The following is a 25,203-nucleotide window of genomic DNA, read 5'->3' as shown; positions in this document are numbered from 1 at the left end:
CTTTGTTTCGGGAAACCTGTAGAGGCTGGTAGAGAGCCCTTCCATGTTCACATTCCCGGAATGGCCCTTTCCTGGGCCGGGGGTGGTGCTGGAGTGGGCTCCTGGGAGGGCGCAGCTCTCTGCTGCCCCCACCTGAGTCCAGCCTGTAGGTGGCAGGTGTCAGGTTTGGCCCTGCCCCCTCGGGCCTAGCCACTCAGCTACAAGGCCGATCCCCTCCTTTGGGGCTGGGCTCTCTTGTATAAAAGGCCATCCGGGGAGCTGTCCCCCACCGAGAAGCAGCTCTCGACTCCTTGAATCTCTGCTCCGGCCTACTCGCCTCCTCTCCAGCCTCCACCATGTCCATCCGGGTGACCCAGAAGTCCTACAAAGTGTCCACCTCCGGCCCCCGGTCCTTCAGCAGCCGCTCCTACACCAGCGGGCCGGGCACCCGCATCAGCTCCTCGGCCTTCTCCCGGGTGGGCAGCAGCAGCAGCAGCTTCCGGGGTGGCCTGGGCTCTGGCATGAGTCTGGTTGGAGGTTACGGTGGGCCCTCAGGCTTGGGAGGCATCACAGCTGTCACAGTGAACCAGAGCCTGCTGAGCCCCCTTAAGCTGGAGGTGGACCCCAACATCCAGGCCGTGCGCACCCAGGAGAAGGAGCAGATCAAGACTCTCAACAATAAGTTTGCCTCCTTCATCGACAAGGTGAGAGCTCCCCCTGCGTGGCTGGCTGTGCCTGGGGCCCCGTCCAGGATCCCAGCCCTTTCTCTTGGTCACCCCACCCTTCGTGGGCACATCTCCAGGCCCCTACTACTCACCTTCCGCTGGGCACCACCCACCCTGGCAACACTTTCTCTTCCAGCTGAGAACGCCGCCCTGCCGGGTGTACTTTGGTTTGGGCAGGGGAAGGGCTGCGGGTGGGGCGGGGTCTGGGCGGCTTCTGACCCTCAATCTCGGGGCTCCTTCCCTCCCTGGCCCACCTCACCCCAACAGAGGGCTGACCCTCTGTAAAGCCTCCAGCCTGGTAGACTCCCAGCTCTTCAGCTGTGGGCTGGGAGGGGAGCTCACTCTGCTTCCCTAGCGCCACCTCAAGGGCTTCCCAGTGGGGCCCCTGTGCTTCAGTTTTTTTTTTTTTTTTTAAATAAACAGAGGTTTGATAGGATTCTGGGAGAAGGAAGCAGGTGTCTTGATTCAAACAGGCAAATATTGATCGAGGCCTTTGGCGTCTCAGGGCCCCAGTGTGGGGGGCATCAGTAAGACTCATTCCTGGGCCGGGCTGGAACCGGCCGTGTGGGTGGGGTCGGGCGGGGCAGAGACCCGCCCCTACCGTGGGGTGAGGGGCAGAGGCCCGAAGTCCTGGAGATCTGCCCCTCCACCTGCCGAGCTCATAGCATCTGGGGTTGCGTGGGTGTGTCGGAGTGGGGTGGGGGGACGCCAGGGGCTGGCTTCAGGAAAGCCCATCCAGGATTCAAAGTCTGCGGGGCGTGGGACACCCCACCCGGGTTTCACGTCCCGTTAAACTCCGGAGTTTATGGCTTCAGATAAGGCGTCTGTCCGCCAACGCCCCTCCCCGCTCGGCCCTTGTCCCCTCTCACTGTCCCCTGCCCTGGCTCCGCCCCAAAGGCTTGGCTCCACTCTCCCAGGTAAACCTCCAGGCCGGGTTTTGCAGCCTTGGGGGGTTTGCTGCCTCAGGGGCCCCAGGGCTCCCAGCTCCTGGGAGGACCGGCCCCTCCCTGCTGGCTGGCTCCTGGGAGGCCTTGTGGGAGCGGAGGGAGGGAAATCCTGGGGCAGATTTCAGCCTTTGGGAATTGGAGCCTTCCCCCCCTCCCCCGACCAGGAAGCCGGCCTCCCGTGGTTTGGGGAGGGCTTGCTGCCGCCTTGGTTTTAAACACCCTTGACTCCTTGACTGCCTTTTGCAAGCTCTGGGGTCCCAGTGAGTAGGTAAGCACAGGCTGAGCCCCAAGTCCTGGTTCCCGTGCCCTGCCCTTTCCTTTGATGGGCTACTTTGCTAAATCTGATTTCCTCATCTGTAAAATGGGCACACTGATCCCCAAATCAATGAGGTTTTGCCTCTTCAAGCAAATAATGTATGTCAAGAGCTTAGCGGTGCTTGGTCCCCATTAAACACTCCAATAAGGCTACAAGGTAAAAATCACTTATTTATTTATTTTTTTTTGCTTTTTAGGGCCACACCTGCAGCATATGGAGGTTCCCAGGTTAGGGGTCTAATTGGAGCTACAGCCACTGGCCTACGCCAGAGCCACAGCAATGCAGGATCCGAGCTGCATCTGTGAGCCACACCACAGCTCACGGCATTGCCAGATCCTTAACCCACTGAGCAAGACCAGGGATTGAACCCTCGACCTCAAGGTTACTAGTCAGATTCATTTCCACTGCACCACAGTGGGAACTCCTAACGTCACTTATTTTTTAAATAATTTGGGGGCAGAATGAGCTGGGGAAGAAAGGGATTTACAGAGAGGGCTTCGCTGGCTCTGGACCAGACCCTTAAGGCAATCTTCTCTTCTGAGTCCTCCCATTTTTAAAGTTGAACTTGGGGTTGATTAAGCGAAATGCAGTCCTCTTTTTGGAATCAGCCTATGATTCTTTTTCAAAATTTCCCGTCCCACAGGCCTTAATTTTGTCCTGAAATCTAGATTCCTTGAGCTCAGGGAACTGAGGACCTCTGTGTTTAGGGCAGAAGAGGGTTGCAGATTCGGGGTGGAGGGGGGTAGGGTGGGCTTGGATGTTGGAGAACTCCGAGGGCTGTGGGGAGGAGGGTGTCTTCAGTTTGCAAACGGATTTCCCTAGCTTCTTGCCTCTTTCTTGGCTAAAAGTGACTTCTGCACAGAAGTGGGGCTCCTGATAGGGTCTGCCTGAGTACTTCCAGGCTATTGTCGGGTTGAAGAGACCAGGCCCGGAGAGGGGAGGCAGCTCAAGGTCAGTAGCAGTGTTTGGCTAAAACCTTGGTCTTGTGGCCAACGCTGTCCAGGTGGTAGGGCTAGAGTTTCCCCATCATCGTTGAGTCCCTCCAGGCCACTCCAAATCATAATGGCGATGTCAATATTATTTGATATAAACCACCTATATTTTCTTTTTCAATCATATATAAAATGTTACTCAAAACGTGGCTACTTTTATTGACCTGTAATATACAATCTAAGTCAATAGGATCTATTTGATCCCTAAAGAGAGCTTCAATATGCCCGCTAGCTACCCCCAGCCCAGCCCTAGAGGGACACGGCTCTGTACCCCACTGCCCATGCTCTCTCAGATCATAGGTAATTCCCCCCCAGAACAGCCCAACAGATTCTGGGGTTCCAGAGACACCCCCCCACACTGCTTGGGGAGTAGATTAGGGGAAAAGACAGTGCTTGCTTCAGCCTAGACCTTGAGCCCTGTCCTGATATGCGATGTGGATCTTTTTGCTCGTATGCAGGTGCGGCACCTGGAGCAGCAGAACAAGGTTCTGGAGACCAAATGGAACCTCCTGCAGCAGCAGAAGACGGCCCGGAGCAACATCGACAACATGTTCGAGAGCTATATCAACAACCTCCGGCGGCAGCTGGAAACCCTGGCCCAGGAGAAGCTGAAGCTGGAGGTGGAGCTTGGCAACATGCAGGGCCTGGTGGAGGACTTCAAGAACAAGTGAGCCTCCCTCCTCCCCACCGGAAGTCATCCTGCCCTGCCCCCCACCCCCCTTGGGACCCGAAGCCTAAGACCCCAAGGCCCCTCTGCTTGTTGGTCACTGCAGCCCTACATAATTCGGGGGACCACTGGACAGGTGTTCTCCAGACAGTCGACATTTGTGTCCACTGTCCCAGGGTAATTTTTTTTTTTTTGTCTTTTTGCCTTTTCTAGGGCCACTCCTGCGGCACATGGAGGTTCCCAGGCTCGGGGTCCAATCGGAGCTGTAGCTGCTGGTCTACGCCAGAGCCACATCAATGCGGGATCCGACCTGCGTCTGCCACCTACACCACAGCTCACGGCAACGCCGGATCCTTAACCCATGGAGCAAGGCCAGGGATCGAACCTGCAACCTCATAGTTCCTGGTCGGATTCGTTAACCACTGAGCTGCAATGGGAACTCCTTTTTAAAAAAAATTTTTTTTCCAGCGTAATTGTTAATAGCACCTCCCCTCCCCCTTCAGTCTCTGCACTGTCCCGATTTGGACAGCACATTATCTGCTGTTGTTTACACAGTAAACCCAAGATGAGAGACCCCAAGTAGCCAACAGGCCTCTGTTGGATAGGAACAGCTCTGGCCCCTGTTTCTTCCTTACCCCTGATTTCCAGCACATTCCATAAAGTTCCTTCTGAGGTCTCATGGCAGTCCCTGCTGTTAGCCCTCCTAATGTGCCTACTCGCTCCAGGGTGTATTCATGGATTTGGAGAGAGATTTCCTGCTCCAGGCTGGCTGACAATAGCGTGGGGTCAGGGTGGGGAGAGCTGGTTAGGGCAGGAGAGGACCAGACCGGCCATCTCCTACCTTCTTGCATTTCCATGAACTAAATTGTCTAAATATTCTCCCCCTTCCCCAAAGACCCACGGCAACCTCATCTTTGCCTTCATCCTCTGATTCTGAGTCTCTTGCTCACCAGGTATGAGGAGGAGATCCAAAAGCGTACCGACATGGAGAATGAATTTGTCATCATCAAGAAGGTGAGGTCCTCCGGCTGGACCCTGGAGCCTGGAACTTAGAGACTCAGGCTGGAGGCGTTCTGTCCTTAAATGGGTCTACATGGTGCAACAATATTCGGGGGCCTCCCCGGTATCTAGCATGGAAGGACAGAGAAGCAGTTAGGTGCATCAGATTTGAGTTCTGCACATCCATGTTGAGACATGGTTAAGAAAATGGAGCGGTAGCGTTCTCCTGTGGCCCAACGGTTTAAGGCTCCAGCTTTGTTATGGCCGTGGCTTGGGTCGCTATTGTAGTTTGGGTTTGATCCCTGGCCAGGGCACCTTCCACTGCAGGCAGGGCCAAAAAAAAAAAAAAAAAAAAAAAAGAAAAAGAAAGAAAGAAAGGAAATGGAGCAGGAGAATTGGAGGTCTGGCTTTAGAAGGCTTCCAGGAGGAGGCAGGTGGGGGAAAGTAAAGATGCTTCGGCTGGGGATGCAGGTGTGATGGGGCAGCCACTGGACTGGCTTGGGCCCCACACAGTGAGGTGGAGGAGTTAGTGAATTAGAAAGTTCTCAGTCTAGGCCCTTGGGTGCCCCTGGCTTGGGGCTGGGTGTGGGCATTCTGCTCAGGCTCCCCCCCGCCCTGCAGGATGTGGATGAAGCTTACATGAACAAGGTCGAGCTGGAGTCCCGCCTGGAAGGGCTGACCGACGAGATCAACTTCTACAGGCAGCTGTATGAAGAGGTAGGTCTTTGGGCCCCGGCCCCATCGGAGGCTCCTCCCAGCGCCTAGCGCACCCGCAGACAACAGCCCACCCCTGAGTAGTTAAGAGCTGCCAATAGTAACCTGCTGTGAGAACATTCTATGCGTTCTGTCCACCTGTGTGTGTGTGGGGCTTTATTACCCCCTTTTGCAGATGAGAAAAATGGGCTCAGAGGACTGAAATATTCTGTCCAAGGTCATTATACACAGGGTGGTGGCCCAGCTGCAGCTCAGGCCTGCTCTGTCCCTGGGATCTTAATTTGAATCCTTGGGCCATATCGAATGGGAGGAGCCCTCCAGGGGCCATATCAGCAGCTGAGAGTGTGGGACGGCTCTGCCCTGCCGGTCACTCACCCAAAGCCAGGTCTCCTTTGATCTTGGCCTCGTTTCATCTTTACCTCCCGCCAGGTTCCAGGTCTTTGACCCACCTTCCTTCTTTAGCAACCTTGCCTTCTCTGCAGCCCTAACTCCCACCCTCCTGTTCTCTGCAGAGGGCCCTCCTGCAGAAGGGGGGGGCTCCCTGTGTGGCGGCGGGGCCAGGGCCTGATCCCCTCCCCTCGCCCCCACAGGAGATCCGTGAGATGCAGTCTCAGATTTCCGACACCTCCGTGGTCCTCTCCATGGACAACAGCCGCTCCCTGGACCTGGACGGCATCATCGCCGAGGTCAAGGCCCAGTACGAGGAGATCGCCAACCGCAGCCGGGCCGAGGCTGAGACCATGTACCAGATCAAGGTGAAGAGCGGGCTCACCAGCTCTGGCTAGTTCTCTGCCCTCGTCCTTGAGGAGGGAACAGGATTTCAAAAGCTGCCTGTTATAGGGCTGGGGCAGGGACGTCCCTGTGCCCAGAGGTCTGGAAGAAGGTCTTCCGTGGTGTGTGTGGAGGGGGGTGGGGGAGAGGTGACCCGGGTTCTGGTGACTTGGCGGAGGGGGCACTCTCCCTCGGAGGGACCACGAGGGCCCCTCTCCATCTCATTCCTTCACCTCTGCAGTATGAGGAGCTGCAGTCTCTGGCTGGGAAGCACGGGGATGACCTCCGTCGCACGAAGACGGAGATTTCGGAGATGAACCGGAACATCAGCCGACTCCAGGCTGAGATCGAGGGCCTCAAGGGCCAGGTATGGCAGCAGGGCTGGGGGTGGGAGAGGGTCTTGGGACCCCTCCTGGTGAGAGGAGATGATGCAGAAAGGGCTGTGGGTCTGCAGGCTGGGGGAGGAATCCTAGATCAGAGTTGGGGGTCGGAGGGGCACCTGCAGTCCAGACCACTTCTGGGAAGCTGAGGGGTGCCAAGGAAGTCCCCGGGGCCGTGACAGGGGTCAGTGGGGGATGGGCAGGTAAACTGGAGGGGTCAAGGATGGGTCCCTCAAGCTTGTCTTATTGCATCTGTCTTATCTATCAGGGTAAGATTGGGCTCTGGTGCTTTAAGGAGGTTTAGGAAGAAGAGATCTAGTCAGGGGGTGGGAATACTTAGTGTCCCAGGTGAGACGTTTGTGGGAGGAGGTGCCTGGAAGCGGCACCCCATTCCGCTTCCCGAGTCTCAACAACCTCTAGCATTTTCTTTGAGCTGGTGGAGTTGGTTAGTCCAGGTCAGGAAAGGGGTCCCTAAAAGAGGAGGTGGGTCCGGGGGTTCGGGGGAGGAGTGGAGGAGGTAACAGACTCGGCTCCACCTGCTTACCTGTCCCTTCCCCGCACAGAGGGCGTCCCTGGAGGCTGCCATTGCTGATGCCGAGCAGCGTGGGGAGCTGGCTGTCAAGGATGCTCAGGCCAAGCTGGCCGAGCTGGAGGCCGCCCTGAGAACCGCCAAGCAGGACATGGCGCGGCAGCTGCGTGAGTACCAGGAACTGATGAATGTCAAGCTGGCCCTGGACGTGGAGATCGCCACCTACCGCAAGCTGCTGGAGGGAGAGGAGAGCAGGTGGGTGTGTGTGTGGGGGTCTTTTGCCCACCCTAGTGCCCCATCCCGGGGACCTGGGATGAGGAGGGGTGGGACTTGGGTCCTGTGGTCCTGGGACAGGGGCAGGAGCGGGTCCTGACCTCCCGTGTGTCCTCTGGGTACAGGCTGGAGTCTGGGATGCAGAACATGAGTATCCACACCAAGACCACCAGCGGCTACTCAGGTGAGTGTCCTGGTCTTGGGGGGCAGGGCAGGCGGGCAGTCCCTGTTCGGTTCCCTCTGGTACAGCCGAAGAAGCGGGGGCCAGTTAAATGTCTTGTCTGAGGTCACATAGCTCACAGGAAAGCTCTGTCCCGCCCTGCTCCTGGTTTTCCCTGACCCATCTTGGAGGAGGGAGCCAGGGCAACCTCCCCGTCTTCGGGGACCACGTCGGGAGTGGCAAGGGGAAGGCGGCACGGCCTGATGTGTGCACGGGCTCCTGCGCTCATGTGGCTGCCCCTGTCCCTGACCAGGTGGGGTGACCTACGGGACTCCAGGCTTCAACTACAGCCTGAGCTCCTACCAGTCCGGTGGCTTGGGCTCTGTCGGGGGCTCTGGCTCCTTCAGCCGCACCAGTTCCAAGGCTGTGGTTGTGAAGAAGATCGAGACCCGCGATGGGAAGCTGGTGTCTGAGTCCTCTGATGTCCTGTCCAAGTGAGAAGCTCCTGCATCCCTCCCCGCCTCCCCGAGTTCCTGCAGAAGGAGGCTACAGGAGAGCCTCGCTCTGGGGAGGCGACTGCTTAGGCTTCCCCCTCTTGCCCAGGCCCCCAACTCCAAGCCAATTCAAATGTCTTTTTCAGAATAAAGCTTCAGCTGGCTCTGCCAACCCACCTTGCTGTGTGCAGTCCTTGTGTATTCATGGGGTGGAAGAGAGGTGGTTGGGAGGCCTCCCCTCCCGCACCCCCCCCGGGGGGGGGGTCAGAAGCTGTTGGGTGGTGCCCTGGGAAGTGTGTGTTGGGGGGACGTGGTGGAGGAAAGCCTGGGCTCCTCCCCCAGGCTGTCTGCAGAGAGACTTCTTTGCTGAAGGTCAGTTGAGGCCTTGCTCATTGACGTGCTCTCAAATACTTCATTTCATTAAAAAAGTGTTTTGTTTTTTATTTTTTTGCTTTTTAGGGCCACACCCATGACATATGGAGGTTCCCAGGCTAGGGGTCCAATTGGAGCTACGACTGCTGACCTACGCCACAGCCACAGCCACACTGGATCCGAGCTGTGTCTGTCACCTATACACCACAGCTCATGGCAATGCCAGATCCTTAACCCACTGAGCGAGGCCAGGGATCAAACCTGCAACCTCATGGTTCCTAGTCGTATTTGTTTCTGCCGTGCCATGACAGGAACTCCTAAAAAAGTTTTTAAAATGTATTTTTCTTGGGGTATAGTTAATTTACAATGTTGTGTTAATTTCAAGTGTTAAGTACAAAACTTAATAGCAGGAGTTCTCTCGTGGCGCGGTGGGTCGCCACTGCAGTGGGTCACTGCTGTGGCGTGAGTTCCATCCCTGGCCTGGGAACACACTGTAGGTGTGGACCAAAAAACCCCACAAAACCCCAAACTGCAAAGTGATTAAGTTATGCATACATATACATACATACATATGTATGTTTATTTATTCGTTTTCAGATTCTTTTCCTTTACAGTTTAATATAAGATACTGAGTATAGCTCCCTGTGTTACACAGCAGGTATAGGTAAAGGTTTGGCTATTTTATACACAGCAGTGTGTGTATGTCCCCGTTTCATTTTATCTGTGCGACAAACCCCTTTAGGGAGGCAGAGCAGGTTTTAGATGGTCTATCAGGAGGAAGTTTGTTTCTTTCTCCGTATACCTCACAGGAGGTTGATATCAGGACTGCCTTTCTGGAGTTCCCATTGCGCCTCAGCGGGTTACAAACCCAACATAGGGGAGTGCCCATCATGGCTCAGTGGCAATGAACCTGACTAGAATCCATGAGGATGCGGGTTCGATCTCTGGCCTTGCTCAGTGAGTTCAGGATCCGGCGTTGCTGTGAGCTGTGGTGTAGGTTGAAGATGCAGCTCAGATCTGGTGTTGCTGTGGCTGTGGTGTAGGCCAGCAGCTGCAGCTCCAATTGGACCCCCTAGCCTGGGAACTTCCATAAGTTCTGGGAACTTCCATATGTCACAGGTGTGGCCCTAAAAAGCAAAAAACCCCACAAAAAAACAAAAAACCCACCAACCAACCCCCCACCCCAAAAAACCCTAAAAACCTCAACATAGTGTCTGTGAGGATGTGGGTTTGATCCTTGGCCTCGCTCTGTGGGTTAAGGATCCAGTGTGGCTGCAGCTCCTATTCACTACCTTCCAATAAGGAAAGGCAGGCCCAGCCATGTTACTGGCCTTACTGAGAAGTGGCAGGTCCGAGATTCGAACATGGGACTGTCCAGTTCGCCTACCCATACTCCACAACCAGGCACACGGTGTTTCCTTGGTGGCCAGAGATGTCTTTGTACCATTTTCATTCCTTGGTGGTGGGGGACAAGGAGTGCTGGTTTTCCCATCTGTTCAGAGGCCCAGAGTCCATTCTCAACAGCTGGGTGTGTCACTTCCACAATTTCCAGGAGCCAAGATAATACGGGACTTGGCATTGACAGATGGCCCCTTCCCTGCTCGGCTCACAGAGCAACCCGCCCTGCGTGGCTCCTCACCACCCACCCCTTTACACCCACCTACATGCCACGCTTATATCGTACATAGATCTGAGTAGGTACAGGGCGTGCGCCTTCTGTGTTTGCACATGGAGGGCGTGCTGTGTGTCTATGGGTGTGTATAGGTTGTGTGAAGTGTGTAAAGGGATTTTGCCTATCTCCTGGGAGCATGGTCTCCAGGGTTTAGGGCCAGAGCAGGGCTGGGTGTCTGGGGGTGGGGGGGGGGAATCGCCAGAGTTTAGGGCCAGAGCAGGGCTGGGTGGGGGGAGGGTGCACCCCTGGGGCTTGGCTCCACCATCACCCGCAGAGCTGGAGCTGCAGGCAGACACGCTGGCTCTTGAGTGCCCGACCAAGGGTGGACAAGCTCTTTTTTAGCACTCCCGAGATGGGGGCACTTCCAGACCTTCCCAAACACCGATGGAGAATAAACACGTGCAGAGGGGTCAGTAGTGGGGACAGCCTAGTGCAGGAAGCTCAGGTTCTGGTCCTGTTGTGGGATCTCCCCAGGGTCGAATCCCTGGGCTCCAGGCTTCCCAGCCCCAGGCCCTTCTTCCTGCCCCTCTAGCCGCCCATCACAGCACTCTTTTTTTTGTTTGTTTGTTTTTTGTCTTTTTTTTTTTTTGCCTTTTCTAGGGCTGCTCTCGAGGCATATGGGGGTTCCCAGGCTAGGGGTCAAATTGGAGCTGTAGCTACAAGCCTACGCCAGAGCCACAGCAACGTGGGATCTGAGCTGCATCTGCGACCTACACCACAGCTCACGGCAATGCCGGGTCCTTAACCCACTGAGCAAGGCCAGGGATCGAACTCGCAACCTCGTTGTTCCTAGTCGGATACGTTAACCACTGCGCCACGACGGGAACTCCAAATTTTGAGGCTATAGCTTCTCAGCACTCTTTTTTTTCTTTTTCTTTTCTTTTTCTTTTTTTTTCCGCCCATCTCAGGAGAGCTGTTTCCACACGGAGCGCAGGCATTTTACCTCCCCCAGTCCCGGGACCAGGGCCAGGCTTCTTTCTGGACTCTGTCACAATAAAGGACTTCACTCTCCGATGATAAAACTTAACAGCCCCATTATCTAGAGCAATGACTCTCCACCATTGTGGCAGCGGCTCTGAGTACGAACATTTTTATCATGATCTGCCAACGTTTATACACACGTATATAATTGAAACAAAAATCGCATAAAATACCACCAGCCTCTGCCCGCTGTTCATGTGTGATCGGCCCTCTCCAGGGGTCCCCGGTGCCAGGAGGTGCAGCACCCAGGGAGAGACCTCCTGTCCATTAAGGCCCCAAGTCAACATTTTCAACTGTGCCCCACCCGATCCTCTGGGAAGCCAGCCACCCCTCTTATCGGGCCCTGCCCACCCCCTCCCGCTGGAGGTGGGCACATGGAGCGGGGAAGGGCAGCCAAGGGCCCCACCAATATTCTCCTGGAATTTCTACACCCCCGCTGTTTGCTCAGGCAAAGGCAGGAAGGCTCCAGGGAGAGTTCCCCCGCCCCCCCAACCCCGCCCCTCTTCCTGGTTATTGTGGATCTACTACCATCTGATCAAGGACATAGCATTTAAGAGAGGCCATCTCATCTACCTTTCAGTGTTTAATCGTGTAAAGGAGCCGGACAGCCAATTCTCTCTCTCTCTCTCTTTTATATTTGGTTTGCTTTTTAGGGCTGCCCCTGCGGCATATGGAGGTTCCCAGGCTAGGGGGCTCATCAGAGCTGCAGCTGCCAGCCTACGCCACAGCCACAGCAAAGCCAGATCCGAGCCGCGTCTGCGACCTACACCGCAGCTCACGGCAACACTGGATCCTTAACCCACTGAGCGAGGCCAGGGATCGAACCCGAATCCTCATGGATACTAGCCGGGTGGGTTACCCCTGAGCCATGATGGGAACTCCTCTTCTCTTTTGGATGAGAACCCTGAGGAAGGTTGAATGGAAGTAGGATGAATACTAATATTTCTTCCTTCCTTTCTTTGCCATGCCCATGGCATGCAGAAGTTCCTGGGCCAGGCGAGCCCCAGCAGTGACAACGCCATACCCTTAACTTGAGGAGCCACCAGGAAACTCCAACCCTAACATTTCTTTACTGCCTATTTGGTGGCAGATCTTGGGCTGTATCACATTCAACCCTCCGAGGATCCTGGGAAGCAGGTATTAAAATCCTCAGGAGTTCTCACTGTGGTGCAACAGGATTGGCGGTACCTTGGGAGCACTGGGACACAGGTTCAACCCCTGGCCCGGCCTGGCACAGTGGGTTAAGGATCTGGCGTTGCTGCAGCTGCGGCTTGTGCTGAAACTGCGGCTTGGATCTCATCCCTGGCCTGGAAACTCCACAGGCTGTGGGGTGGCCAAAAAAGGAAAAAAAAAAAAGGAAAGAAAAGAAATCCCCATCTGATGCACCTAGATTTGGGGTCCGGTTACACTGCAAGCGATAGCAGTGGGGCCTGACACTGGGTCCAGTACTTTTTGGACAATACTAGATTTTTGTCATATGTACATATATCGTACTTAGCTCGAAAATTCCAACCTTGTTTTTTGGTTAAGAAATGTCTCTTGCATACAGTTATAAAGTACAAAAGGGCTTCCTTCCTCTCCACTCACCCAGTTTCTCTCCCAGAGGGTAATTAATGTCACCTTTTTCTTATAATACACTCCAGGTAGAGTTTATGTGTATAGAATTCCTTAGGCACACACACACATGTATCCACGCATGCCTGTCTTTCACAAAGGGTATTATATATACTTTTTTTTTTTTTTTTTTGAGCTGAACCTATGGCACATGGAAGCTCCCAGGCCAGGGATCCAGGCCCAGCTGTGGCAATGCTGGATCCTCAACCTGATGTGCTGGGCCAAGGACTGGTACCTTGGGAGCACTGGGACACAGGTTCAACCCCTGGCCCGGTAATGCTGGATCCTCAACCTGATGTGCTGGGCCAAGGACTGTATTGGCTCCTCCACAGTGGGATCATTAACCCACTACACCACAGTGGGAACTCCAAGGGTATTATATGTCTTACTTTGACAGTCATTCAATGTCTTTTCCTTCCATATCACTCTGTGAGCTGCTGCTTCACCCTTTATCATAGCAGCATAATATTCCACACATGGACATCTTTTTTTTTTTTTTTCTTTTTAGGTCTTTTTAGGGCCGCACATGTGGCATACGGATGTTCCCAGGCTAGAGGTTGAATTGGAGCTGCAGCTGCTGACATATGCCACAGTCACAGCAACACAGGATCCCAGCCGTATCTTTGACCTACATCATAGCTCGCAGAAACACCTGATCCTTAATCCACTGAGCGAGGCCAGGGATTGAACGAGAATCCTCGTGGATACTAGTTGGGTTTGTAAATCACTGAGCCACAATGGGAACTCCTGTATTGGTTTTTTAAAGTGTCTCCCTGCCAAGTGGACTTAGCCCCATGTTAGCAATAGGCAGCCTTCTGTAAGGGTCTGGGGCGGAGTGGAAAGAGTTAGGACTGGGCTTGGTCTAAATGTACCTAGCAGTGTGCCTGGTACCTGGAGGGCGGGGAGGAGAATGTCAGAGGTAAATACAAGACACCTAAGACTGGGTCCTTGATCTCAAACTACTTCCAGCTTACCCTGGAAAACAATTTACATCCCAGAAATATCCACGTGGTGTGATCAGTCATGCAAATATTTATTGATCATCTGGGCTGAACCAGACACTAGAAGGTCTAGACTCTTGGCACATGGCAAGGTGAGGAACTGCTGTGCATGGTGGACTCAGGGGTGATTTAACGCAGCCCTAACTGCTGGTGGTCTCCCAACTCCTGTTCTCCCTCTTTTCCTCAGAGACTACATTTTTCTGACTTCTTTGCAGTTAGTTGTGGTCATGTGATAAAGGAGCTGGAGGCTGCAAATTCTGGGAAGTGTCCTAAGGAGAGAGTGTGATCTGCTGCTTTCAGCAATCCCTTCTGCTGGCAGGAATGCATATGCAATGGCTGTGTTTTGGCAGCTATATTGGGCCATGAGGCCCTGGGGAATGAAAGCCACTTCCAGCAGGGCAAAGGAGAAATGGGACCTGGGGCCATTGCACCATGAAAAGCCATACCAGCCTTGGACACATTATTTCCATATGTATGGAAAATTGAGAGAGAAATAAGCTTCTGTATGGATTGGGCCACTGTTATGTTGGATTTTTCTGTTACTCCCAGCTGAACTAATTCTAATATAGTGAACATATCAGTTTGTTTTGGGGTGTAGCTGCCAGTGGACCCTGGAGGATGAGCAGAGAGACTGACTGGGATGAGCAAACTGGATTCCAACCTCGGCCTGCATCCCTTCCTTGACTTGCTCTGGAATATTTGGGACACCCCTCCCCTCTCTGGGCCTTGGTCCCCTCTTTTTTTTCTTTTTCTTTTTAGGGCCACACCCGTGGCATATGGAAGTTCCCAGGGTAGGGGCTGAGTTGGACCTGCAGCTGCCGGCCTACACCACAGCTCACAGCAATGCCAGCTCCTTAACTCACTGATTGAGGCCAAGGATCGAACCTGCATCCTCATGGATGCTACTTGGGAACAACGGGAACTCCTCAGTCCCTTCTTTATGAATAAAGAAGGCTGGACTCTAGAGTTGCTATGGAACCTTCTAGCCCTGCCATTTTATCTGCTCTTTATTTTGGCGACCCATGGAAGCTCAGAATGCCAAGCTGAGCTATTTGTACTTGATCTCCAGAGCAGTGGTGTCACTGAAGATTTTTTTTTTGGTGGGGGGGCAGGGAAGTGAGTCGATGGAGGCAGTGCTTTAAGAAGACGCATCTGCCACCTCCTGATAGACAAGTGACTAAGTGGGGAAGCCACTGGGTGAGGGTCAGCAGACACGAGTGGCCTCTCCGGCTCTGCCAATCACGGCGTCTGTGACCTTGGACATGCTGCCTCCCCTCTCTGAACTCAGAGAGGACAATCCACACTGCCCAGGGAGGCTGTGGGACTGGAACCCGTCATGCACGTGGAGGTGTCCTGTGAACCGTAAATGGAGACTTGCTCCTTCCCCGGGGACTCCGCTCATGGTGGACACTCTCTGGCTTCCCTTCTGGGTCTCTCGCCCACCCCCATGCCCCACCCTCACTCCCCAGAAGACCTGGGAGCCTCAAGAGGCAGCCTGGGGCTGGGGAAAAGGACAGGGGGAGCCTGACGGCATCTGTGTGCTCCCTGCGCCCCCCTCAATCTGTCTTTAGCTTTCTCTCCTCACTTCTGTGCTTATTTGAACTTTGCCATTTTCTTTCCTTTGTCGTTTTCTTTCTTTCTCTTTTTTTGGGGGGGGGGAGCTTTTTAGGGCCGTACCTGTGGCATATGGAAGTTCCCAGGCTAGGGGGCCCATCAGAGCTGCAGCTGCCAGCCGACACCACAGCCACAGCAAAGCCAGATCTGAGCCGTGTCTGTGACCTACACTACAGCTCACGGCAACGCCGGATCCTTAACCCACTGAGCGAGGTCAGGGATCCAACCTGCATCCTCACGGATGCTAGTTGGATTTGTTGCTGCTGAGCCAGGACGGGAACTCCCTGAGCTTTGGCACTTTCTAAGGGCTTACAAAGGCCTAACCCTGTTTGGTTCTCACGTGTCCTCTGTGAGGAAGCTTCAATTCTCATTTTACTGAAGGACAAGCGAGGCCCAAGACTGAGGTGAGGAAATCCCTTGCTCTGGGTTGCTCTGTGTGGTTGGTGGCGGAGCGTGGCTCAGAACAAAGGGCTCAATCTGAGCGTTTCCCAGATTATGTGATATGACCAGGCCCTTTTAACCTCGGGGAAAGCTGCAGGATTAGATGGGCGGATGGAGGAGGGGACCACGCTGGTGGGCGGCCTGGGGGTGGGGGCCCGTACAACTAACTGCACAGCTGAGCCGATGGGTCCTTTTCCCCAGGCTCCTGGCGCCACCTGGAGGGCTACTTGGAGAGTGCAGCCCACACCTTCCCCACTAGCTCGCTCCTGGCTTCTGGATGTTTCCCTAGACACTCCCTTTTCTTTCAGCTACTGGTCTATTTTGGAGGCTCGTTGGAACAGGGAATGTAGGTAACTTGGAATCTTTTTTTTTTTTTTTTTTTAAATATGAGGTCAAAATTCAAATTCCGGAGTTCCCGTCGTGGCGCAGTGGTTAACGAATCCGACTAGGAACCATGAGGTTGCGGGTTCGGTCCCTGCCCTTGCTCAGTGGGTTAACGATCCAGCGTTGCCGTGAGCTGTGGTGTAGGTTGCAGACGCGGCTTGGAGCCCACGTTGCTGTGGCTCTGTCGTAGGCCGGGGGCTACAGCTCCGATTCAACCCCCAGCCTGGGAACCTCCACATGCCGCGGGAGCGGCCCAAGAAATAGCAACAACAACAACAAAACACAAAAAGACAAAACAAAAACAAAATTCAAATTCCCACAGAGGTCGGACCACTAAAGTAAGAGAGGCCGGTGGGTCTGGCGTAAGAAACTGGCTGGGCATTGGCTATTTGTACATGAAAATGGGAGTAGTCTTCTGCTCACAAAGACTTGTGCTTTCCATTGTCTTTTTCAAAAACTGTTGGCCTCTTATTCGCCCACTGTAAATGGAAAAATGGGCACAGGAATTGTTTATTATTTTTTTCTTTTTAGGGCCATACCTGCAGCATACAGAAGTTCCCAGGCTAGGGTTCCCACTGGCCTACGCCACAGCCACAGCAACGTGGGATCTGAGCCATGCCTGTGACCTACACCACAGCTCATGGCAACGCCAGATCCTTAACCCATGAGCAAGGCCAGGGATCGACCCTACGTCCTCATGGATACTAGTCAGATTTGTTTTCTCTGAACTGTAATGGGAACTCCTAATTTTTTCTTTTTTTTTTTTTATCTGGCCGCAGAAGTTTCCGAGCCAGGAATCCAATGGTGCCACAGCAGTGACAATGCGGGATCCTTAACCCCCTGAACCACCAGGTAACTCCCTTATTTTCTTTTTATCTGGATCATAAGGAGGCCCATGTGTAGAAAAGGACCCGACATTCAGCTTCATTGTTGGGACAGTAAAAGTGAAAGCCAACTAGAATTACTGACTCTCCCTGGGCCGGAGGCCCCCCTGCCGTGGGCTCTTGTTTTACCAGGCCCTGCTCTGTTACCCTCCGGCTGGGCCTCTCCAGCCCTGGTGAGGAGTCCATGGGGCCAAGGAGACGCCCGCCCAGACAGAGCAGTGCCTCATCGTCCCTGTCCAGATGGCTGTGAACTCCTTGCCAGAGATCGCTGGGCTTCTTCTTTGGGCCCTGCCTCCTGCAAACCTCTGGTCCTGACAGTGGCTGATTTGGGGGTGGGGGTTGCCTAGAGCTGCCCCAGCCCATTAGGCAGCCACCAGCCACATGTGGCAATGGAGGACTTGAAATGCAGCTAGGCTGGATTGGGATGTGTTGTAAGTATAACCTACACAGCACATCTGGAAGACAGTATGAGGGAAAAGAAATAACTATACAAGATTAATAATTTGAAGTATTGATTACATGTTGAAATAATGTTGGGGATATATTGGGTTAAATATATGTACTGTTAAATTGAATCCCATCTATTCCTTTATACTTTATGAATGTGGCTACTAGAAATTGTAACATTCCACATGTGGCTGGCCTTTGTAGCTCACATTATATTTCCCTTAGGCTGGCACCTATAGTCCTTGGGAGAGTTGTTGGAGTGTCCACAGGTCTGTGTATGAGGCTCTCCAAGTGTGGAGTGAGATTGGGGATGCAGCTGAGTCAGAAGAGCAGGGGGTCATGGACCTACCTTTGCACCTTGTCCTGACTCCCCAAATGTTGGGGGCCAGGCTCAGGGCAGCCTCTTGACTCAGCCCCTGCCTGTTGTAGACACACAAATGATGTCCAGGACGTTCAACTTTGCAACAGAAATTGGAAATCTGGATTTTATTAAATTTTTTTTTTTTTTGATTTTTAGGTCCACACCCTCGGCATGTGGAGGTTCCCAAGCTAGGGGATCATCAATTAAAGCTACAGGTGCTGGCCTATGCCACAGCCACAGCGACACCAAATCCAAGCCATGTCCAAGAGCTATGCCACGGCTCATGGCAGTGTGGGATCCTTAACCCATTAAGTGAGGCCAAGGATCGAACCCACATCCTCACAGACCCTAGTCAGGTTCGTTAACTGCTGAGCCATGATGGGACCTCCTGGAAATCTGGATTTTTTTAACAGGCAATCTCTCGATTTAAAAATGTTGGCAGCCCATTCAAGTATTTAGAAAAGACACTGTCTTGGACTTGCCGTGGTGGTGCAGTGGGTTAAGGATCTGGCATTGCCGCAGTTGCAAGAGTAGGTCACAGCTGTGACCTTGAAATTTGATCCCTGGCCTGGGAACCTCCATTTGCCATGGGTGCGGCCAAAAAAAAAAAAAAAAAAAAGAAGAAAACATTGTCTTGGCCAAGACCACACAAGTGATAGAAAACATCTCATTGGGGTTCAGGTTCAAAGTAGGGAGACTGAAGAAAGAAAGACAGAGCTTGCCTTGGTTCCCACAGTACGGGACCAGAAATCACTGCAGGAAGGATTGAGGGGAAGTGGATGAAAGGCATTGCAAAATCTTCACCGCCAGCTCACACCTCCATCCAGCATCGGTATTAAGGGGAATTTCAGTGTGGGGGCCCAAGGGACACAGAAAACTCTAGATTTTCCCTGCTGCTCAGCCTATCTGGACCTCTGATGTGCCCATGCTCAGAGGGAAGGTTGAATTTATGAAAACAGGAGCTACATCAGATGTCCACTGGGGGGCAGCAGAGGAGCAGAGAAGCAGCAGCTCCACAGGCTTGGATCAGAGCTGGCGCACCTGCTGCATCCTTCTCATTCCAGAGCCAAATGTGGGAGATGGAGGACAGGCCACCCCAAGTCCACAGGGTGCTTTCACGCAAATCAAAGGAAGCACTCATCCTCTGGGGGGGGAGGAGTTGCAGCCCTGGGTCAGAGTATGGCTTGGTGAGTGGAGCCTGGGTGGAATTTTAGTCCCCATCTATTTGTGCCCTACACACCTGGAAACCCAGGGGTCATTGTTGTTATGTGGTTGTGGTGGTGGGGAGCTGGGGGCTGAGGGCACCCGGGACTGGAGCTGCATGTCCTCTTGCTACCTTGCTCTGGAGGTTTGAGTTTCCGGTGTAATGCAACAGGGGCTCCACTAGAGGGTGCCACACTGCCAAGTGCCGGTTGCTAGCACTCACCTTTCCTGCAGATGGCAGGCTCCAGGCTCCACCAGCAGTGCTGAGGCCAGGGTGGCCAGGGCTTCCCTGCCCAAGGGCCCACAGGTGAACCTGGGGAGGGAGGTGGGGTTGGCAGGATCCAGGAGGACAGACACAGCAGGCATTGGAGGCTGGGAGATTCCTGGCTCTGGAGGAGGGGACACCTGCCATCAGAACAATCTGGCACCTGGGTCAGCAGCACAGAGGCCTGGTGACCTGTTTTGGAGGCTCAGAGAGGCAGGCCACCATGCCTCTGGGCAGTGCCAGGTCACTTGCTCCCAGTCAGTGCCCCTGCACCCATAGCACTCCTTCGGGATGGGTCTGATCCTGTCACACCCCGGCCCAAATCCTTTCCCTGGAGTCATCCATGTCCCTGAGCTTGGCACTCAAGGCTCTGCCTGCCCTGGCCAGAGACCCCCTCTATGGCCACAACCCCCTCATCCCCTCCACCCCCACCCTTGCACCTCCCCGCTCCAGCAGCTCAGCTCCTTGCAGGTTCCTGGAGGAACCCACACACCCTCGTATCCCTCGATCTTTGTGTGTGCTTTCTGCTGCCGGCAACACGGCTCCCTCTGGCCCATCTGTAAGTCCTCCGGACTCTTTGGAGTCCTGACCCTCCAATCCCTGAGCTGGGCTCCCTGCTCCCCTGTTCTCCAACCCACGGCTCTTTCCTCTGCGTTGCAGTCCCCCCTCCGCGCCCAAGCAGATGGCGAGCTTGCTGAGGGCTGAGTCTGCCTGGAAAGTATCTTACATCCCCGTGTCTGGCAGGAAGGCCTGACCACATCCCATTCCCTCCCCCGCAGCTGCAGCCTCGCCATCATAGAGAGAACGTGGGGGAGCCAGGGTGCCTGCATCCATGTGCGCACATGTTTGTGTGAGTGTGCATGGGTGCTCCTATGTGTGCATGGTAAGTGCCCATACAGAGGGCCTCGGGCAGCAGAGACAGGACTCATTCACGGGGGAGGTAAGACGTGCGCAGGCGCAGACCGGCACCGACAGGCACAGACAGGCACAGACAGACTGTTCCCATCAACCCGGGAAGACAGAACTCTGAACGTGGTGGAGGATCTACTTTAAAAAAATATTCTCATGTGACGAGCATACACAGAACGATTCATGTCAAAAGCATACAGCTTGGAGTTCCTGTCGTGGCGCAGTGGTTAACGAATCCGACTAGGAACCATGAGGTTTCGGGTTCGGTCCCTGCCCTTGCTCAGTGGGTTAAGGATCCGGCGTTGCCGTGGGCTGTGCTGTAGGTTGCAGACGCGGCTTGGATTCCGCGTTGCTGTGGCTCTGGCGTAGGCTTGTGGCTACAGCTCCGATTCGACCCCTAGCCTGGGAACCTCCATATGCCACTGGAGCGGCCCAAGAAATGGCAAAAAGAAAAAAAAAAAAAAAAAAAAAGGGTACAGCTTGACGAGTTTTCACAAACTGAACATCTCCTGCTACCAGCATCCAGATGGAGAAAGTGCAGGGCCAGCGCCACAGCCCGTTGTGGGGTGTTTTTAAAGGCCTGGTGCTTGAAGTTCCTGTTGTGGCTCAGCTGGTTAAGAACCTGACAAGAATCCATGAGGATATGGGTTCCATCCCTGGCCTTGCTCAGTGGGTTAAGAATCTGGTGTTGCTGTGGCTCCAATTTGACCCTTAGCCTGGGAGCCTCCATATGCCACGGGTGTGGCAGGTGTGGCCCTAAAAAACAAAACAAAACAAATAATTAAAGGCCTGTTGCTTGACTCCCAGGCTGGGAGAGGGAGGGTAAGAGGGGCTCAGGAAGAGAGAGTCTGGGGGGCTTCAGACCCCCCCCCACCTGTCTCCCTCTGGGGTCTGGGCTGCTCTATGAGACTTACTGCTTTTGGAACCCAGGTCCCCTCCCGGATGCCTCCATTTGGTCATTGTCCCTCCTCCTCCAGCGCCCTGGCTGCCCGGCCCTGGCATGGCCCCCCTCTTTGGGCAGCAGGCCCAGGACTAACACCTCTTCCCTAGTCCATCCCAGGAACCATGGGATCTGTATGGTCCTGTGCTCAAATCAGCTGATGGCCAATTTGTGCTTTCCCCCAAAGCCCAAAGGGCCAGCCTATGGGAGGGCATGGCTTCTGGAGTGACATCTGTCCCAGCCAGGCTTGTCAGAACTCCAGAAGATGGACAGAACAGGGATAAATGAGCCCCCCCCACCCCGCGCCGCTATGTCCTAGAACTGCAAACACAAAGTGGGAGGGGGGTGCAAAAACCAGCCCCCTAAAACCAGCTCTCCCAGGGTGGAGCTGGCTAGACTGTGTCTGGGACAATTATAAATGCCTAGTGACACTGTGCTGGTCTGTGTGACTGGACACGGTTTTTGACTGTGTGTATTTTCTGGAGAGTGCATGAAACCCTGTGTATGTGGTGGGGGTTCTGTGTGTCTGGTGGGGTTGGGACCCTGGATGTGACATGCTGGGAGTGGAAGACCGGGTGGCTGTGTGTCGTGGGGCTGTGAGAAGTGCTGGTTGTGCCTGTGTGCTTAGGAGCCTGTGGGTGTGCACAGATGTCTGCAGGTGAGGGGACAGTGCATGCAGACGGTTGGGAGGCTGTGCACATTTGCTCACTGCAATCAGGAAGGTACCTGCTCCTGCCAGGGTCCAATACTGGCGAGGAGAGGGCAATCTGGAGAAGGGACAAGGGAGTGGCGGGGGGCTGTGGATGGACTGTCCCCTTCCTCCTGGTTCCCAGCTCTGGGGACCTGTCACCCTGCCCACCGCCTGCAGAAATGGCCTAGGTGGAGCCCAGGCTGGGGCCCAGATGCTGAGGTGGCAGGCAGGCCTGGGAGGAGGGGGTGGGTCCAGCGACATGTCAGAGCGGCAGGCAGCAGCATGGGGCACCCTGCCCTGTGCTGAGCTGGCAGCTGGCGCTGGGAGCAGGCGGGGCCCCACCCAAGCAGGCCAGGGCAGGCAAGGCAGGGCCTGTCTTGGGCCAGGGAGGGGATGGAGCTGATGGGGCAAGCCTGGGCCTTGTGTGGCCAAGATGGGAGGTTGAGGGGCAGCAGGGGGGATTCCTTTTGTGATGGAGGAGACGGTGTGTGTGTCTGTGCTGGCTTACTCCTGTTACTGCCTGCGTGATTGATTTGCATATGCATTTGTATTTCTCTTTTGTATGCACGCATCCACCTGCGTGAGGGCCATGGGTTGTTCTGTGTGTGTGTGTGTGTGTAAAATGACCCACAAACCATTGCTTCTCTTTGGGTAACCATTCCTCTGTTCCCTTACAATGTGTTTGTATTTGTAGTCAATCCTAAAGACCATATGTACAGCCTGTGAAACCTGCACCTGTAAGTGTGACACACTCCTGTGTGTGTGTCTATATATCCATGTGTGATGACCCCACAAACCACCAGGTATGTGCTCTCCTGTGATCACCGTGAGTGTACGTGGGTCGAGTTGAGGTGGTCCTTGCTCTGCCCACGTTGCTGGGGACCCGGCACATACATCCCATTGCCTCCTCCAAAGCTCATGTGTGCCAACACTCAGCTTCTTTCTGCTCCCGCCCCGCTTCTTCTCACAGCCCTCAGGGACCCTCCCTGGGGATGAGAAACCCTGGATGGTGACCTTGAGAACCAGGCCTTCTATGGAGGTGGGGTTTCTCCCCAAGTGTGCTTTAGTATAATGGGGAGGCCGCCCCAGCTAGGGGCTCAGGGGGCAGCCACAATCAGTGGAAAGAGGACATGCAGAGCCAGGCAGAACTGGGTTCAGGTTCAGACTCTCACATGCTGCACCTGTATGAGCCTGGACAAGTCACTCTCCATGCTCAGCTCCTCCTGTTTATGTTTGGCGTTGCTATGGGAAATAATGGGTGAACACAACACTCCTGGCAGCAGGTGAACAGATGCAGACGTTGCTAGACAAGTGTGGGTCCTTTTCTGGCTACAGTATCACTTTGAGGACACTTGAAGCTCACTGTGAGATCTTGCAGGAAAGAGCCACAGGAGTTGGAGGGGGGCGCCTGGAGCCTGATCTCCAGGTAGAGTCTGGTCTGGACTTCACAGGCCCTGCAGTATGGATGTGGGCGAAGCCAGAGCTGGAGAACTGTCCCAGTGTAGCTGCTGACAGGCCTGCTCTGGTCTTGCACTGTCCAGAGAGGTTCAGGCCTTCCACCCATCTCAGAGAGAGGCACAGAGGGGGCGTCCAGGGTGTGTGTGGAGGGGGTGGGGGCTACAGAGATGATTTTTATTTTTTTGCTTTTTTTGGGGCAGGGGTCTAATCAAAGCTACAGCTGCCAGTCTACACCAGAGCCACAGCAATGCCAGATCTGGGCTGCATCTGAGCCACATCTGTGACCTACCCCACAGCTCGCAATGTGGGATCCTTAACTCACTGAGCGAGGGCAGGGATCAAACCTGCAACCTCATGGTTCCTAGTTGGATTCGTTTCCGCTGCGCCATGACAGGAACTTCCCAGAGATGATCTTGAAATGGTGCTCATGGACATGTCACCCCCCCCCCCCCCAGAAGTCAATGTGCAGACTCCAAAAGACCAGAGTGCATCAGCCGAACCCACAAAAAATCCAGGAGAGTGAGACAAGGAAAGCCTCAAAAAGGCACGCAGCCTCCCATTTCAGAGGGTGAGAAGTCCCCACTACTCCAAGGATGCCCCCAGAAGAAGAGACACCTGATTCCCTTCCCCTCCAGAAGGCCCGATTCTCCCAGAGGAATGGACAGGCGTTCCCCACCCGCTCGCCCCTGGGGAGGACGCTCAGAGGGCGGCAGGCAGGCCCGGCTCCCCCTGCTGAGTCAGCCTGTCCCGGCTTAGCCAGCGGGTGTTGGGTGGAAGTGGCTGGGCCCCCGTCCAGCTCCAGGGGTGGGGCGGAGGGTGAGTCACCTTGCGGCCCAGCCAGAGCCACCCTGGGCCCCCGCGGCCGTGGGAGCGCGAGGGCCCAGCCAATCGGAGGCCGCCAGCCGGCCTCGCGCTCTGGCCCCGCCCCCGCCCCCGCCTCGGGCCGCGGGCCACCGGGTTCCCAGGGCCATCTCGCAAGGAGCCCTCGCGACCCCTGATCTGGCACCCGGCCGGATGGAGCCCTGCTCGCTGCTGCTGGGAGGGTGCAGGGAGCACCTGGCTCCCAGTCAGGGAGTCTCAGCTTGTCTCCGAGGGTCTCCCTCTCCTGTCACTCCCACCTGCTGGTTACAGGAAGGAGGGGCCGGAGATGGGGCGGGGGATTGCCTCCCTTTTGCTGCCCTTTGTTCTCTTCCCGGATTGTCCCCTCCTCCAAAGGGACAGACCGCCATGCTTCTCAGGTTCAGCCAGTGGCTTCACAATGGCATTTATTTCCTGCACAGTCTCGATGGCAGAAGTTCTCCGGCCAAAATCAGCCACGCTGAGCTCTGTTTTCTGCTTCAGAAAATACAGTCACTGTTCTCAGGAAGGTCATTGTTCCTAAGACTCTGGTCACCCCAGCGGCTGAGTGCGGCCTGGCCAGGGCCTGGGCCTTGATACAGACATATAGGTGAATACACACAGGCTCACCTGCGCAGGTAGAGGCTGTCCAGACACAAAGACACAGACCTGCAGATGCTGTGTCCAGATTCTCACATATATGGAACACACGATTTTCAGCAGGAGAGGCAAGCATCCCAGCTCTGGCCCTGATCACGTTTCTGACTTTTTGAGTCTATCATCAATCCTCTCTAACTGTTTATCTGTAACATGGAGAGAAGTTTAGAATCCCTTCCTTACAGGGCTGTTGTGAAGCTGAAAGGAAAACACCTGGAGAGTGCCTGGTACATTGTAAGAACTCAATACACTGTAGCTACAGGGATCTCCCAGACCCCCCAAAATGTACCCACACACACACACACTCACAGACAGACACCAATACCCATGTTCACCCCCCCCCCCCCCAAACCTCAGACATCAATACCTAGGCAAGGACCTGGTGTGTTTGCACATAGAAACACAGACACACACAGCACCCCTTTCCCCCCACGAAAAACAGCAACCCCCGCAACAACAACCGTAAAAGCAAGTTTTACTGCCCAGGGTGTGATGGGAACAGCCAGCCCCGCTGGGTGGTGGGGGC

At 54.6% G+C, this 25,203-nt stretch overlaps 1 protein-coding gene across 2 annotated transcripts; it reads left to right on the top strand.

The window, feature by feature from the left end:
- Positions 1 to 267: 267 nt before the first annotated feature.
- Positions 268 to 8,127, top strand: KRT8 (keratin 8). 2 transcript variants are annotated; one of them, XM_085024447.1, is made up of 9 exons: positions 268 to 1,080; positions 2,195 to 3,626; positions 4,580 to 4,640; positions 5,247 to 5,342; positions 5,930 to 6,094; positions 6,352 to 6,477; positions 7,054 to 7,274; positions 7,418 to 7,476; positions 7,766 to 8,122. In XM_085024447.1, exons 2-9 carry the CDS (start codon positions 3,412 to 3,414, stop codon positions 7,948 to 7,950), a joined length of 1,128 nt encoding a protein of 375 aa, XP_084880573.1. In that variant the 5' UTR covers positions 268 to 1,080; positions 2,195 to 3,411; the 3' UTR covers positions 7,951 to 8,122. The 2 variants fall into 2 exon arrangements, with proteins under 2 accessions (XP_084880573.1, NP_001153087.1); NM_001159615.1 differs by having other exon boundaries at positions 274 to 683; positions 3,418 to 3,626; positions 7,766 to 8,127.
- Positions 8,128 to 25,203: the final 17,076 nt, after the last annotated feature.

Source organism: Sus scrofa, chromosome 5 (assembly GCF_054392235.1).
Source record: "Sus scrofa isolate SSC_HxYL_T2T_F1_AM1 chromosome 5, Sscrofa_HxYL_maternal_Yorkshire_Landrace_v2.0, whole genome shotgun sequence".
In the NCBI taxonomy this organism is placed as follows: domain Eukaryota; kingdom Metazoa; phylum Chordata; class Mammalia; order Artiodactyla; family Suidae; genus Sus; species Sus scrofa.
This window is presented reverse-complemented; position numbering and strand designations above follow the sequence as displayed.